The sequence below is a fragment of the Lathyrus oleraceus genome, chromosome 2 (assembly GCF_024323335.1).
Source record: "Lathyrus oleraceus cultivar Zhongwan6 chromosome 2, CAAS_Psat_ZW6_1.0, whole genome shotgun sequence".
NCBI lineage: Eukaryota > Viridiplantae > Streptophyta > Magnoliopsida > Fabales > Fabaceae > Lathyrus > Lathyrus oleraceus.
The window spans coordinates 342,333,227-342,347,717 of NC_066580.1; the positions used below are offsets into that span (position 1 = coordinate 342,333,227).

Genomic DNA, 14,491 nt, shown 5'->3' on the forward strand with positions numbered 1-14,491 from the left:
AAATGTTTCTTCAAGACAGCCTTTTATATTTTTAAATTTTTGTTTTAATTTCTGATATGAGCTAAGAGTTTCTGACAAGCATGATTCTAGATCAGATCGAGAGAGTTCAGAAAATACCTCTTCAGATTCTTCATCTGAACTGTTCCTGGATGTGGTAGCCATGAATGCCACATTGGCCTGTTCATCAGAGTCAGATTCTGACGAGTCAGATTCACTATCATCCCAGGTAGCCATTAATCCTTTCTTTGTCCTGAAAGTATTTTTCTTGAAACTTTCTTTTCTGGAATTGTCTTTCTTTAGCTTGGGGCATTCATTCCTGTAGTGACCTGTTTCTTTACATTCATAACAAGTAATATCTTTGTTATTTTTACCTTTTGAAGTTGATTCTGATCGATCCCCTCTGGGTCTTGGTCTTCTGAAGTTGTTGTTCCTCTTTTTCCAGAGTTTTTTAACTCTTCTGGTCAGGAGGGACAATTCTTCTTCATCATCAGAATCTTCCGGTTCAGAGTCATCAGCATCTTCTGTTTCAGCCTGGAATGCTTTGGTTCTGTCAGATTTGCGTCTTTCAGATCTGGACTTTAATGCTACAGACTTGTTCTTCTTCTGAGGTTCATCTTCCTCAAGTTCTATCTTATGGCTTCTGAGGGAACTGACAAGCTCTTCAAGGCTGATATTGTTCAGATCCTTAGACAGCTTCAGAGCAGTGACCATGGGTCTCCACTTCTTTGGCAAGCTTCTGACTATCTTTTTGACATGGTCTGCAGTTGTGTACCCTTTGTCTAGAACTTTGAGACCTGCAATAAGAGTTTGGAATCTAGAGAACATTACCTCTATGGCTTCGTCATCCTCCATTTTGAAAGCTTCATATTTCTGGATAAGCGCCAGAGCCTTTGTCTCTTTCACCTGAGAGTTTCCTTCATGAGTCATCCTCAGAGAGTCAAGTATTTCTTTGGCTGTTTCTCTGTTGGTGATCTTTTCATACTCGTTGTAAGATATAGCATTGAGAAGTATGGTTCTGGCCTTGTGATGATTTTTGAAAACACGCTTCTGATCATCTGACATCTTGCTTCTGGGAATTTCAACTCCATCCTCTATGACAGGAGGTTTGTATCCATCTGTGACAATGTCCCAGAGATCAGCATCATAGCCTAGAAAGAAGCTCTCAATCGTATCTTTCCAGTAGTCGAATTTTTCTCCATCAAAGACAGGAGGATTAGCAATGTAACTATCTCTTTCATTTGTGTGGGCCATGGTTTTTTCTCGTTCTGGATCTCTCTACACTGTTAAGTGTTTGATTAGAAAATCAATAACAGAGCCGAAGCTCTGATACCAATTAAAGGTGAGAAAAACAAGAAAGGGGGTTTGAATTGTTTTGGAATATAAGCGCTTTTTCAAATAAAGACCACACAAGGAATTTATACTGGTTCGCTTATAACACAAAGCTACTCCAGTCCACCCGGCCAAGGTGATTTCGCCTTCAACAAGGACTTAATCCACTAATCTTGAAAGATTGTTTACAACCAACGTCTAAGAGAAGGATCTCTTAGTCCTCTCAAGTATACAGACTGCGCAGAGTCACTTGAGGAAATAAATCAATAGATAAAAAGACTATGTAATCTAGAGTGCTTCTAGGATAAATCAAATATTACAACAGTAAGAGCAAATGAAAGTTTCACGTTCTAAGCAAAAGCTTCGTGAAAGATTGAGAGAGAGAGAGAATGTTCAGTGTGTTCAGGTGTCTCTCAATGTTGTTTTCTGTCCTTTATATAGGGATGAAAGGACCGTTGAAAGTTGATGGCAGATAATTTGTCTTGAATAGGAATTAATGCCATAACTTCTGTTGTTTCTTGCCAAAACAACTTTGTCTCCTTGAATAACTTCTTTCCAATAATAGTTTCTTTCCATTTGAGATTGAAGTTATCGTTACTCATTCGGAATAAGGAAATCCAATATCAGAGTCTGTGTTATGCTGTTGGACTGAGATTCTGAGATGTTGCTTTAGAGCTTCTGATGGTTCTCATCTTTAGATGACTTTGAGACTTCTGGAATCTGATATATGGTTGATCAGAGTCAGAACTTCTAGAGCGTGCTGCTTCTTCAGACTCTTCTGATATCCTGATATGCTAATTTGCTCAGAGTCAGATCTTCTTAGAGAGCGCTTCTTCTTCAGATGCTTCGGATATTCTGATACTTTGTATCTGATAAGATTCTGTATCTGATGACGTCATCAGATTTCTTTCTTCTTGTCTTAGAATCCTGCACATTTAGAAACTTTTCGTTAGAGTGCCATTTTTGGTTTCATCTTTTGTTATCATTAAAATCCTGGAATCTGTTGTAGAACAATTTTTGTTCTTACAAGCGCCATATGGATTGTCGCCTCCTAGGCTTGCATGCATGCATGGTCTTCACATAGGGTGCAGGCTGCATGGCTATCTACATGCAGAATTTCGAGGTCTTTAAGGTGCCACATGGACTGGCGCCCATGTACTAATGTTACATGCAGACGCCAATAGGACTGACGCTAGGGTTTGCATGCATGCCATGTCACATGGATATTTAAGTGTCTTACCATTTCATCCTACAATCAACATAAATTCATCTGCACCAAAAATTTACTTTCCATCTGCACCCAAATATTACAATGTCATCTCCATCCAAATATATTATAAATGCTCACTACATGGGTGAGACATATGAGTCTGATGTATACATGTTTTCTTTTTGAAACACCGATACTATCCGCTTTACGATCAAGAGAAATTCAAATTTCTTGCATTTGAAAAAATGAATTGAATCTTGCATAGGATCTGGTCTTGCGTCACAAATCACGTATCAAAATCCATTTTATTTCGAGAATAGTCAATGTAAATTTGACTCGCTAAAGGTACGAGACGATGAAGATGTTGAATATATCTTTGTTAGTCACAGAAATTCTGGTTGCAACTCTATTGAGTTATATATTACTCTTCAACCAAGTATACTGTCTCAGCAATCTCAGATAACTAATAAAGTTGAATCTGATGAATTTGATTCAGAAAACTCAGATGAAGCCGACCTAGAAGTAGAAGCAGAAGTCAATGTCATTGATGAAGAAGAAGAGAGACTGAGACACAGGTCGATCTTATGTTGAATAACAACATTGAAGTTGACGATCATCCAACGTCATTACCTCCAAGTCATGTATTTAATCCTCCTCAACATATGACAAACATGGATTTGCATGACGATAAAATATCCAACAGTGTTTTTATAACCTGTATCCACGATCAGAGGGTGAGTTAAAAGTGGGAGACATGTTCCGCACTAAAGAGGAATATGTGCGAGCTATCAAAAAATTTCACATGAATAACTCCCTTAATTTCACCGTGAAACACACTGATTTGAGAAGGTATGTCATCGAATGTCGTAACATCCTTTGCAAGTTTCGGTTGGCTGCATCTCACAAGAAGAGAAGCGACGCTTGGGAGATAGCTTCTATAGACCCACCTCACAGTTGCATTGTAACTAATGTTGTACAAGATCACCGTAAATTAAGTGTTGCATTGATATGTCAAAACATTTTGCCGCTTGTTAACAAAGACCCATCAGGGAAGGTGAGTATAATAATATCTAATATCAGAACAAGATATAATTATACTCCATCTTACAAGAAAGCGTGGATTGCAAGGACAAAGGTTGTTGAACATATATTCAACAACTGGGAGGATTCATACAAAGAATTGTCATGGTTTTTATGGGCACTTAAAACATACGCACCAGGAACTATTGCAATTATGGAGAGACTGCCAGCATTTACGCCAGATGGAACTTGTGTTGCTGGAAATAGAATCTTTCACCACCTCTTTTGGGCATTTGAACCGTGCATCAAAGATTTTGCATTCTGCAAATCTATTATTCAAATTGATGGAACATGGTTATACGGAAAATGGAAGGGTACTTTGCTTATGGATGTTGCACAAGATGACAACAATAATGTCTTTCCCATTGCCTTTGCTCTGGTTGAAGGTGAAACCGTTGGTGGTTGAGATTTCTTCCTTCGACATCTCAGAACACATGTCGCTCCACAAGCCAATCTTTGTTTGGTTTCAGATAGACATGCTGCCATTGAGAGTGCTTACAATAACCATGATAACGAATGACATGATCCTCCTTCTACCCATGTCTATTGCATTAGACATATCACACAAAACTTCATGCGTGCAATCAAAGACATAAACTTTCGCAAAAAAGTGGTGAATGCAGGGTATGCTCTAACTCAACCGTCATTTCAACATTATCATGATGAAATTAGATTGTCTAATGTAGATGCAAGAAGATGGGTGGATAACATATCAGTAGAGTAGTGGACAATGGCATTTGATAGAGGTTGTCGATTGGGCCACATGACAATAAACCTCGTGGAATGCATGAACGACGCATTCAAAGGCATTGGAAATCTACCAATAACCGTTTTGGTCAGAACAACCTATATTAGGTTGGCATCTAGATTCGCAACCAGAGGTGAAAGATGGTGTGCAGTGTTAGTGTCAGATCAAATATTCAGTGAATGTTGTATGAAAGTGATGAAAGAGGAAAGTATCAAAGCTAGCACACACACAGTTACAGTCTTTGACCGTCGTAGGCAAAATTTCAGTGTACAGGAAACGATGGATCTCAATAAGGGGATGCCAAATTTATCCTATGCTGTCAAACTAAACAGAAGTCGGTGCGACTGTGGAAAGTTCTAGACCTTCCGTATTCCTTGCTCCCATGCCATTGTGGCATGCGTGCATACTCACCAAGATGCTTATATCCATCTATCTGATGTTCACAAGGCCATTACCATTATGAATGTGTATAAAAAAGCTTCTCAGTACTACCAATGGGGGAATACTAGCCTCCATATGAAGGTGACATAGTTTGGCACAACAATGAGATGCGAAGAAAGAAAAAAGGACGGTCAAACAATACACGTATTAGAACAGAAATGGATACGACTGATAAAATGATAAGATTATGTAGTATATGTCATCAACCCGGACACAATAAGAACAAATGTCCCAATCTAGGAGCAACATCTGCATCATAATTTAGTAGCTCCTTTCAATTTTTGTAACCTTGATTTTTTATATATCATTATCTTTTTGTTACAACAAGGTTAATAACTAACATCACTACAACATAAGAAAAGTTAAAACAGAACATTTTTAACTGATTACAATAATCAAACTTATGTCATCTCGTCCAAACATCATTTCCCTAGCATCCTTATCAGTTTTTACTCGCATCCAACCAAATATATTATCGAATCTCTCAATACTTCTTATTTTTTCTCCTTCTGATATTTTTCCATCTAACCAACGAACCAACTCCCTCTTCAGTTGATCGAAACTACAAATGTTCCAGAAGAGCATCAACATCGGAGGCTTGTCTCTCGAATAAATCACTTTTCCATAGCGGCGGCGAACACCAAACATGTTTGCAATATGACGAAATGAGATGTGGAAAAATGAATCAGACAACACCTCTATTTATGAAGAAAAAAAATTGTACATTACACTGAAGCGCCAAACCAATTGGCGCCTCCTCTCAATTAGTGTACCTGGGCACCAATTGGATTGGCAGCACCATGTGCCGTAGCCAATCCAATTGGCGCCCCCTCTTAAAAATTAAGGATAAACGTCAATTGGTCTGGCGCCCATGCCTTAAGTATTTTTTTTTTTGAAATTGGGGTAGATTGAGATTTTTTTTTAAATTGAATTATTTTAGAATTTTTTTTAAAATATGGGATATTTTAGTAAAAAATTTACATTTAGGCCCCATTCGAATATTTTTCTACCCTTGTGTGGAAATTTAATTTGTATCCCAATTAATTCAATCACTCAATCAATAAGAAGATGGATGAAGATATACATAGATTTTTCTCCTTGCCTAAAGTGAAATCAAAATCAAAATTAGAAAAACAATTAAGTAACTGATGAAACCCTAAAGCCAACTTCGGGTTGAAATAACTTATAGGCCCCATTCGAATATTTTCCTCCAATTTAGGGTTTGAAACAAATATATTTGACTTAATTTACCAATAACTATTTTTTATATTTTTATTAAAATATGAAGAAAAAAATTTTATTTATAAAATAATGTACAAAAATATAAAATTAATTTTTAGTTTTAATCTTATTTCTTAGCTTAGTGGAGGGAAATGAATTTTCTAAGGTTCAAAAGAGATCATTATTTATGTTCAAAGCTTAGTTTAATAAAATTTGAATTTATACACTTTTTATTATTAATAAATAATTAAATTGTTTAACTAATATTTAAGTTCAAATGTAATCGTTATCACCTAAACAATTAATATAATTAATATACATTTTTAAGCATTAGGTTTATTACAATATAATAGTAATAGTCACAATCCTTTTAAAATGAAATCATTCTCCTGATAAGAGGGTGTTTGTTTTAAGTCTAAGAACTATATCTTTGAAAATAAATGACTATGAATTAATTAAAACCGTGTTTGTTAAAAATTTAGAAAAATCTATTTATAGGATAAAATCAAAGTAGATATATAAAATTTGTTAGATAAAAATAACTGGGTGTGGAACTTGGCCTTTAAAAAAGGCTAAATTATTTTGCTAAAGTTAAAAAGTAAAATTATTAAAAAGTTATGTAAAATATTTCATGGATAAAATAAAAGTATATATGCATAGTTTGTTGAGATATTTATTGTAGGTCAAAAATAGTTTGGTAAAAGGAAAACTAAGAAATATTGAGTGACTCGTGTACATTACAAATAAAATATAAATTATTATTTTTAAATTAAAAATAACATGTTTTTTTTTCTAAAAGTGAGCTGAAATAAAATTATAAATTTCATTAAATTTAAAATTAAAAAAATAAGCAAAATATTAATTAGATAAGATGAAAGTAAATATTAGTTTGTTGAGATATTTTAGAAAATAAAAATAAAATCAACATTATCTTTATTACTTAAACTAATTGATTTGATTTACACCATGATTTAAGTCGATCTATTATTAATCATTAATTATTTTTATATCAACCAAGATATTATATCTTGTGTTATATCTCTATATAAATCAAGATTCTTTTAGTTTGAAGTTGTAGAATTTTATAAACAAAGAAACTTTCTTCTCTTTTCAAATTCGACTTGCAATGTCTCGAAACAATGTGTTTGAAAATTCACCAGAACTCTTGCCCTCACCTTATGATGAAATTGGTATGTAGTGTTTAGTCACTTTGGTTTTCTATGTTTAATTCATTATTGTCATTTGTTTAATAAAATTATTTATGTTTTCACACAGATCATTATTTATGTACAAAAATAATAAAACAATGAATATTTTTATATTGTTGTAAAAAGATTGAACAGTAATTAAAAACTACTTTTCTAAATGATGTTAAGTCTTGTTTGTTATAAAAAAATTAAAAATAAGTTTTTAAAAGATTTCAAATTTTTGTTATTTATAATTTTTTTTTAAGTATGAAATAGAAAGTTTGTTACAATTAATATCTTTTGAGATAACTTATTAGTTAGATACTAAAATTAAAAACGAGTAAAATAAAACAAAATAAATAAGATTGAATATTTAAAATTGTGTTATTAATGATATATCTCCCTAAAATCAAGACTTCACATTTACAGTATCCTACACAAACCCTTGTTCTTCCTTAACAACATCCATGTCCGACAACACCAAACCTTCTTCCTCAACAACACCCAACACTAACCCTTCGAACACACAACCTCGGAAAAGACTTATCATCAAGCTCAGTTATCCTCCTGGTTCAAGAAAACGTGATTCAGATTCTTGTGCCACAGATGAAAACAAGAGAAGGAAGATTCAAGATTCTGTAAAACCAACCATATCCTGTTATTGGGTTGATTCAAATTATCAAACCAAATCAACAGCTTTGTCTCAACCAAAAAATAATGGCAATGTTGTTGAAAACAAGAAGATCATCAAGAACCAAGTTTCCAACACAATACCTTTGTCTCAACCAAAGGATAATGACAATGTTGTTGAAGACAAGAAGATGATCAAGAACCAACTTTCCAAAACAACACCTTTGTCTCAACCAAAGGATAACATGAAGGATTCTGTGACAAGAGGTGAAGAATGTGGGTTGAAGAAAGCGATGGAGTGTGTTAAGAGGAGGCAATGTTGGTTGATATTGAAGAGGATGTTGGTGGACAGAGATGGTTGGGATTTGAAAGATCCTCCAAAAATAGCAAAGTTTAATAAGTGTAAGATAAAGGCAATAGGTTTGAAGGAAATAGAGAGAAAAATGAGGTTGTATGCAACAGAGGATGAGTTTGCTAGCGACATGAGGCTTGTGTTCTCTAATGCAATGATAACGTATCCTCCAAGGAATCATATTTACCAAATTGCAAAAAAGTTTAGTGACACTTTTGAACACAAATGGAAGTCATTGAAGAATATGTGGGAACTTGAGGATACAAAAAGAAGCAACACTCACAAGAGATACTAAAGAGTGCAACATGATGTATTCTTATAGAAACTGTTCTCAAGTTATAAACTGTTAGCACCAATGTGTTTTCAAATCTGTCAAGTTATTGTCAATCAATATGTAGTATATATGGTCAATTAGTCTTTTATGTAAATTCTACATAACCTTACAGTGAAATCAAGATACTTTATTCATTGTTTAGAAACTGTATCATTGATGTAATTGCTAAATGAGGAACATTAATATAACTCAATCACATTAGTCTTACACAATTTCAATATTGGTTACATATCTTTTTATAATCTCAAACTAGTATTGAAAGCCTTAACATGTTTTATTAAAACAGAAATTTCCTTGCAAGAGAATTATTTTCTTCCTTTTTTTTTCTTTTATGATTGTGACAAGTATCAAAGGGATCCTTCTCTTAATAGTTTCCATCAGAATAAAATTTAAATAATTAATGTATTTAAAGCTAATTTTAAAGTAAATACTTCAATTTTAAAAAATATTATTGAAGTAGTTATCAGAGGGAAAGAGCCAAGCTAGTAGCTACTTAAAATAGTCCCTAGTCACATTTCAAAGAATTAGGTTATACCTAAATTTAATTTAAGTTTACTTATAAAATCAAACTAATCACAAATTAATAAATTTAATGAAAATCAAATAATCAACAAAAAAGAAATATTACAAATTGATGTTTGGTTTCCCTAGTCTCAAACTTTTAGATATAGTCTTATTTCCAACATTTTTTACTTTTTTATATACATTTAAAGATTATATAAAAATGGTAAATGTATATAGTAGTAATTTGAAAAGAGATTTACATTTAGAGACAAACTTTTTATCAAATAAGTGCTTATATTTAAAACAGAAAGAAAGAGAAAGAGATATGTTTGGTGTCACAGTTGGTTTTGTCAAAATTATGAGAACACGTGCTAGTTTTATAAAACATACAACTTTTGTAAAATTAACTACTCATCAAAATTAAGTTAAATTTATAGAGAATCCACCGAACTTTTTTATAAGCAACGCTGTATTAAAAGAGAAACACAAATGGTACTTCAACCTATCATTAATATCAAATATGTAATTCTTTGTATTTGTAAATGCTAGTTTGAATGTAGTCAAATAGAGTTTCTAATAGTTGGATATGATGGATTTGACATTGAGATAAATACACGAACTAGGTGTTATTTGGTTATTTAGAGAAGTAAGCAATCTCAGAGAGGTATCCAATTGTCGTAAGGGTGAAGAAAAGTTGAATAAATTTTTTAGTTGAAAGCAAAGAGAAATTCTGCAAAATTTGATTCATCTTCTTCCCTTTTTTTCTAAAATCCTAATTTCTCTTTTGTTCCTCAATTCACTTTCACATATTTCTTTTCTTCTCAAATCATTGTGCACGTGAATCATCATGCAACCAAGGAGTGGCTGAATCACTCGAGTGAAGAGTGGGGAACAAGAATCGTGAATCAATCAAGGAAAGTGATTAAATCTCATTTTGTAAAGAGGGATTTCCAACATCTTATATCTAGAACACTGATTGCGATTCTTGAGAAGTATATAACAATGACTTCTCATTTGAACGAGCATTTTCTAGCAAATCTTCCAATCTTGAATGGTAAGAATTAATGATAATTGATGCAAGCAGATGAAGGTTGTCTTCTGCTATCAAGACATATGGGATCTTATGAAGAATAAAGTATCACCAATTAGCGAAGAAGAAACAGATGAACAAAAGGTTGCACATAAAGATTTGACGAAGAAAGATTATAAAGTTCTCTTTATAATTTATCAATGCGTTTATCCAGACAACTTTTGAGAAAGTTGGTGATCCATAATCATCGAAGGAAACATGGGATATCGTGGATAAATCGTTTAGAGGTGTTGAGAAGGTTAAAAAGGTGAGGCTACAGACTAACAAAAGAACGTATGAGTTGCTTCATATGGAAGAAACTGAAAGTGTGGCTTACTTTTTCACTAGGGTTACGAAATTGGTGAATCAAATAAAGATGTGTGGAGAAGTGTTGACATCAAGATCAGTTGCTGCAAAGATCTTGAGGTCATTGGCTCCAAAATTCGATCATGTGGTAGTAGCCATAAAAGAGTCGAAACATTTGTTAACCGTGACAAAAGAAAAGCTTCAAAGGACACTTGAGCCTCATGAATGAATAATGGTTGAAAGACCAGCAAGCAAGTCGAAAGGTGATGTTGCTCTACATGCACAATCAATAAAAGATAAGAACGCCAAAGGAAGTTGGAATGGTGACAAAGGTAGAGGTGGTTACAACAACTTAAATGGCAGAAGTCATCAACAAGAATGAAATTCGTCAAACTAGAGAAGACCCTCAAACCAAGGCAACCACATAGGTGGTGTTGCAGGTAGAGGAAAAGATGGTGGAAGGAAACCTGACAAGATCCACATTCAGCATTTCAATTTCGAGAAGTATGGTTACTACACTAGTGCTTATCCTGAAAACAAAATAAATAATCAAGAAAATGATGCAAGGATTGTAAGACACGAAGAAGAAGAGATGTTGCTAATGGTCACAATGAAAGAGGATGAAATATGTAAGGACCAATGGTACTTGGATTCAGGTTGCTCATCAAATATGACTGAAAGGAAAGATTGGGTTGTCAATATAAGCCCCTCAATGAAGAACAATGTGAGATTCACAAATGACAATACCCTAGTCGTTGAAGGTGATCAGAAAAATAGCAAGTGTACTATTTTTCCTTTGTAGTAATAATGAGGAAAGTTCCCTGAATGTTGATCTCAAGGATTGTTTGAAAATATTTAGTTCCAATTGTTGTTCAATTAAATAAAAACTAAGGTTGGGTATTTTTGGTGTGAATATATAAAAATAATTGCAATTAAAATAAATAGTGCAGAGAATGGATTTGAAAGATACGAGAGTAGCAGGTTACTGTCTCTGATGATCATGTCCATGCCTCTCTACTACGGCCCGTAGTAGGTGCTACGGCTAATAGCAGATGCTACGGGCGGCCGTAACAGGACACTGTTTCTGTAATATCTGGCCTTTGTTCCAAACCTTCCATTACGGTGCGTAGCAGGTGCTACGGGTGGCCTTAGTGGGCCTCTGTTTTTGATGGACTTTTGATCTATTTAGACCTCTCTTCTACGGCCTATAGCAGGTGTTACAGGTGGTCGTAGCAGGCCTACTGAAGCGTGGGAAACTTCTCTAATTCTTTGCGATTCTCCTTAGCTTCTACATCCGATTGTACTTGAATATCTATTTGAACCTGAAAGAAACTAATAACACATAACCCAAGCATAAAATGAGGAAAATGGAAACAAACTTAATAAACACGGTGAAAAGATTAAATGATGCTAACAGTAAAAGAAGGTGTAAAAACCACTTAAACTGTATACAAAATACAACTAACTCGCCTACTTTCACCTGTTAACATGATTATAATTATAACATAAATGGTGACTGATCACAACCCCAAACTTAGCTTGTCTCTTGTCCTCAAGCAACTTTAAGGACAAAGAACTCATGTCACTCCCAATTGAAAGAACACCTTTCATATGCCATCATACCTCTAAGATCTTTCATGACCCTCATTTGTTGATGCCTTTGGTTTTTGCTAGATTACCGAGGTCAATTAATTGACCACATCTTCACTTGAAAGTACTTCTTTACCTGTCAGCTCAATTCACACTCACCAAATATCTTAGGTGTTAATGTGTTCTACACTCAAACTTCATAGTACAAAATACCATACCATAGGCTTGAATAAATTCTCTTTTAAATCAAGGTGCACGACACCCACACTATTTCAGGTCTTTATGATTGTAACTGGGCTATGGTTAAAGTGGTATGATTTTGGAAAAGTAGGCTAAGGTTCAGAGTCAATAAAATCGTTATCTTCACTATGTTTATTCTGATGGATTAGTGCTGGAACTATTTCTTGCAATCGTCCTTTAGGATTTATCTTTATTTCAATATCCGTTGACTTCTCCTTCTTTCAAGTGCCCTGATGATTATTTTTCTATGGTTCTTTGATTTTTCAAATTTTCATCTTTTCTTTTTCTTCTCTTATTTTTTTTCAATCATCGGATGCCTTCATTTGTACTGAAGCTTCACAGATACCCCAAACTTAAAGGTTGTTATTCCAATAGCAACCTCAAACTTAGAATGAACATGGATATGATAACTCACAAAAATACCATGAACATGGCGGGGGAATGTTTGATCCATGGGTTAATATTATGTGGATTTTCAAACAAACAAATGGTTAAAGGCTCAAATGGGGTTAACAATGGATAATAATAAAAGGATGGCTAGAAAGGCTCAGGGGTAGAAAAAATGTGCCTTAGTGTATGTAATCATGCACCCGAAATCAGAAAAGAACGTACGCAAGTTCTGAATGATAAAAACATACTTGAGTGCTCTCTTATGATGTACATTGTGTTTGGGGTAGAGCTGACAACCTCCACAGTACCTCTTGCTCGATGTGGATTCTCAATGAGTTTTAATAAACATACTCAACTTTTAATGCAACTCAATCAAACCAATCATATCATTTAGAAGTATATAAAAAATATTTTGGCGAGTTAACTTGCATAGAGGACACACATTCCTTCAGTTTGGTTACTTTTCACACAACCACTAAAGCTACAATTACCATATTACTAGATGGAAGTAAATAATCACAAAATGAACCACTTAAAGAAAACAAAACAAAAAAATTAATATAAAATTGAAACTAAAACTAAAATTTACGAATACTTTCCTTGGGTTGCCTCCCAAGCAGCGCTCTTTTATTGTCATTAGCTTGATGCCTTATTCCCTCTGTTATGAGGGGTACTTCAGCTTCCGCACCTTGTTGCACTTCTTTTCCATAACTAAGAAACCGTCTTTTTCAAAGGTATGGATTCCTTTGTGCCACAAGTCCTTTCCAACTTCCACATCCTTACCTCAATATTGCTTTCTCTTCTTTATCATGGCTTTTGGAATGGAAATAGGAGTTTTTTCACTCGGGGTTGCTCATGGAGGTGAAAGCAGTTGAGATGGCCTTCTTGAGTCTTTTTTCTGATGTTGGCATGTCACTTTGGCCTTTCACATCTGTCCTGATCATGCCTACTTCATAGTTATTTTGTTTTTCCACCTATAGCTTCCTAATTTCAAGAACATTCAAGGTTATTTCATCATCATAAACTTTTAAAGTTAGTGTACTGTGGTCTATGTCAAAATCGCATCGACTTGTCCGCATGAATGGTCGACCAAGAATGATTGGTGTCACTTCATCCTCAGGTATGTCTATGATCACAAAACCAACGGGAAAACTAAATTTCTCTATTGTCACCAATATGTCTTCCGCTATCCCATATGAATTCTTTATGGAGTGATATGCAAACTTCATATTTGTCCTTGTATCACATACATTTCCAAGACCAAGCCTTTGGTAGATTGACAATGGCATTAGACTCACACTGGCTCTAGAATCAATTAGTACCTTCTTGAAAGATATGTCTTTTATAGTGCATGGGATTGTGACCTCTCCAGGATCCTTCTGTTTGCTTGGGATTCTCCTACCTGGTGATATTTCACTACGCTTTTCATTAAAGGCTACCAACCCATCTTCTATTGGTCTCTTTTCAGTGATTACCTCTTTCATGAATATTTTGTACATGGGCATTTGCTCGAGTGCTTCAAAGAAAGGCATATTGCTATCTATCTTTTTGAACACTGTGATGAATTTCTTAAGGTTTGTCTCTCTTGGATCCTTCTTTGTCACTCTCTAAGGGTAGGGTAACTTAATCACAAGTTTAGCCTCTTTTTTATTTTTCTCTTCAATTGGCTTTACTAGTGGTATCACTTCTTCTTTTTCTTTCTTATTTTCCCTCACTTCCATAACTACCTCCATGACATGGTCATCCTTTGTTGCCCTCTCTTCTTCATCTTTAAAACCTTTCTGACTTCTTGTCGTGACAACATTAACATTCTCATGACTTCTAGGATTTTGTACTGTTTCACTTGGGAGGGAACCTTGT

The 14,491-nt window shown here is 34.3% G+C and overlaps 1 protein-coding gene across 1 annotated transcript; it reads left to right on the forward strand.

Moving 5' to 3' along the window:
- The first annotated feature begins 7,683 nt into the window (after nt 1-7,683).
- Nucleotides 7,684-8,493, forward strand: LOC127123165 (transcription factor GTE12-like). The gene has a single exon (XM_051053413.1). The coding sequence runs from the start codon at nt 7,684-7,686 to the stop codon at nt 8,491-8,493; it is 810 nt and encodes a 269-aa protein (XP_050909370.1).
- Nucleotides 8,494-14,491: the final 5,998 nt, after the last annotated feature.

Excerpts from the sequence above, each read along its gene's own strand:
- LOC127123165 (XM_051053413.1), top strand. The coding sequence starts at position 7,684 with ATGTCCGACAACACCAAACCTTCTTCCTCAACAACACCCAACACTAAC.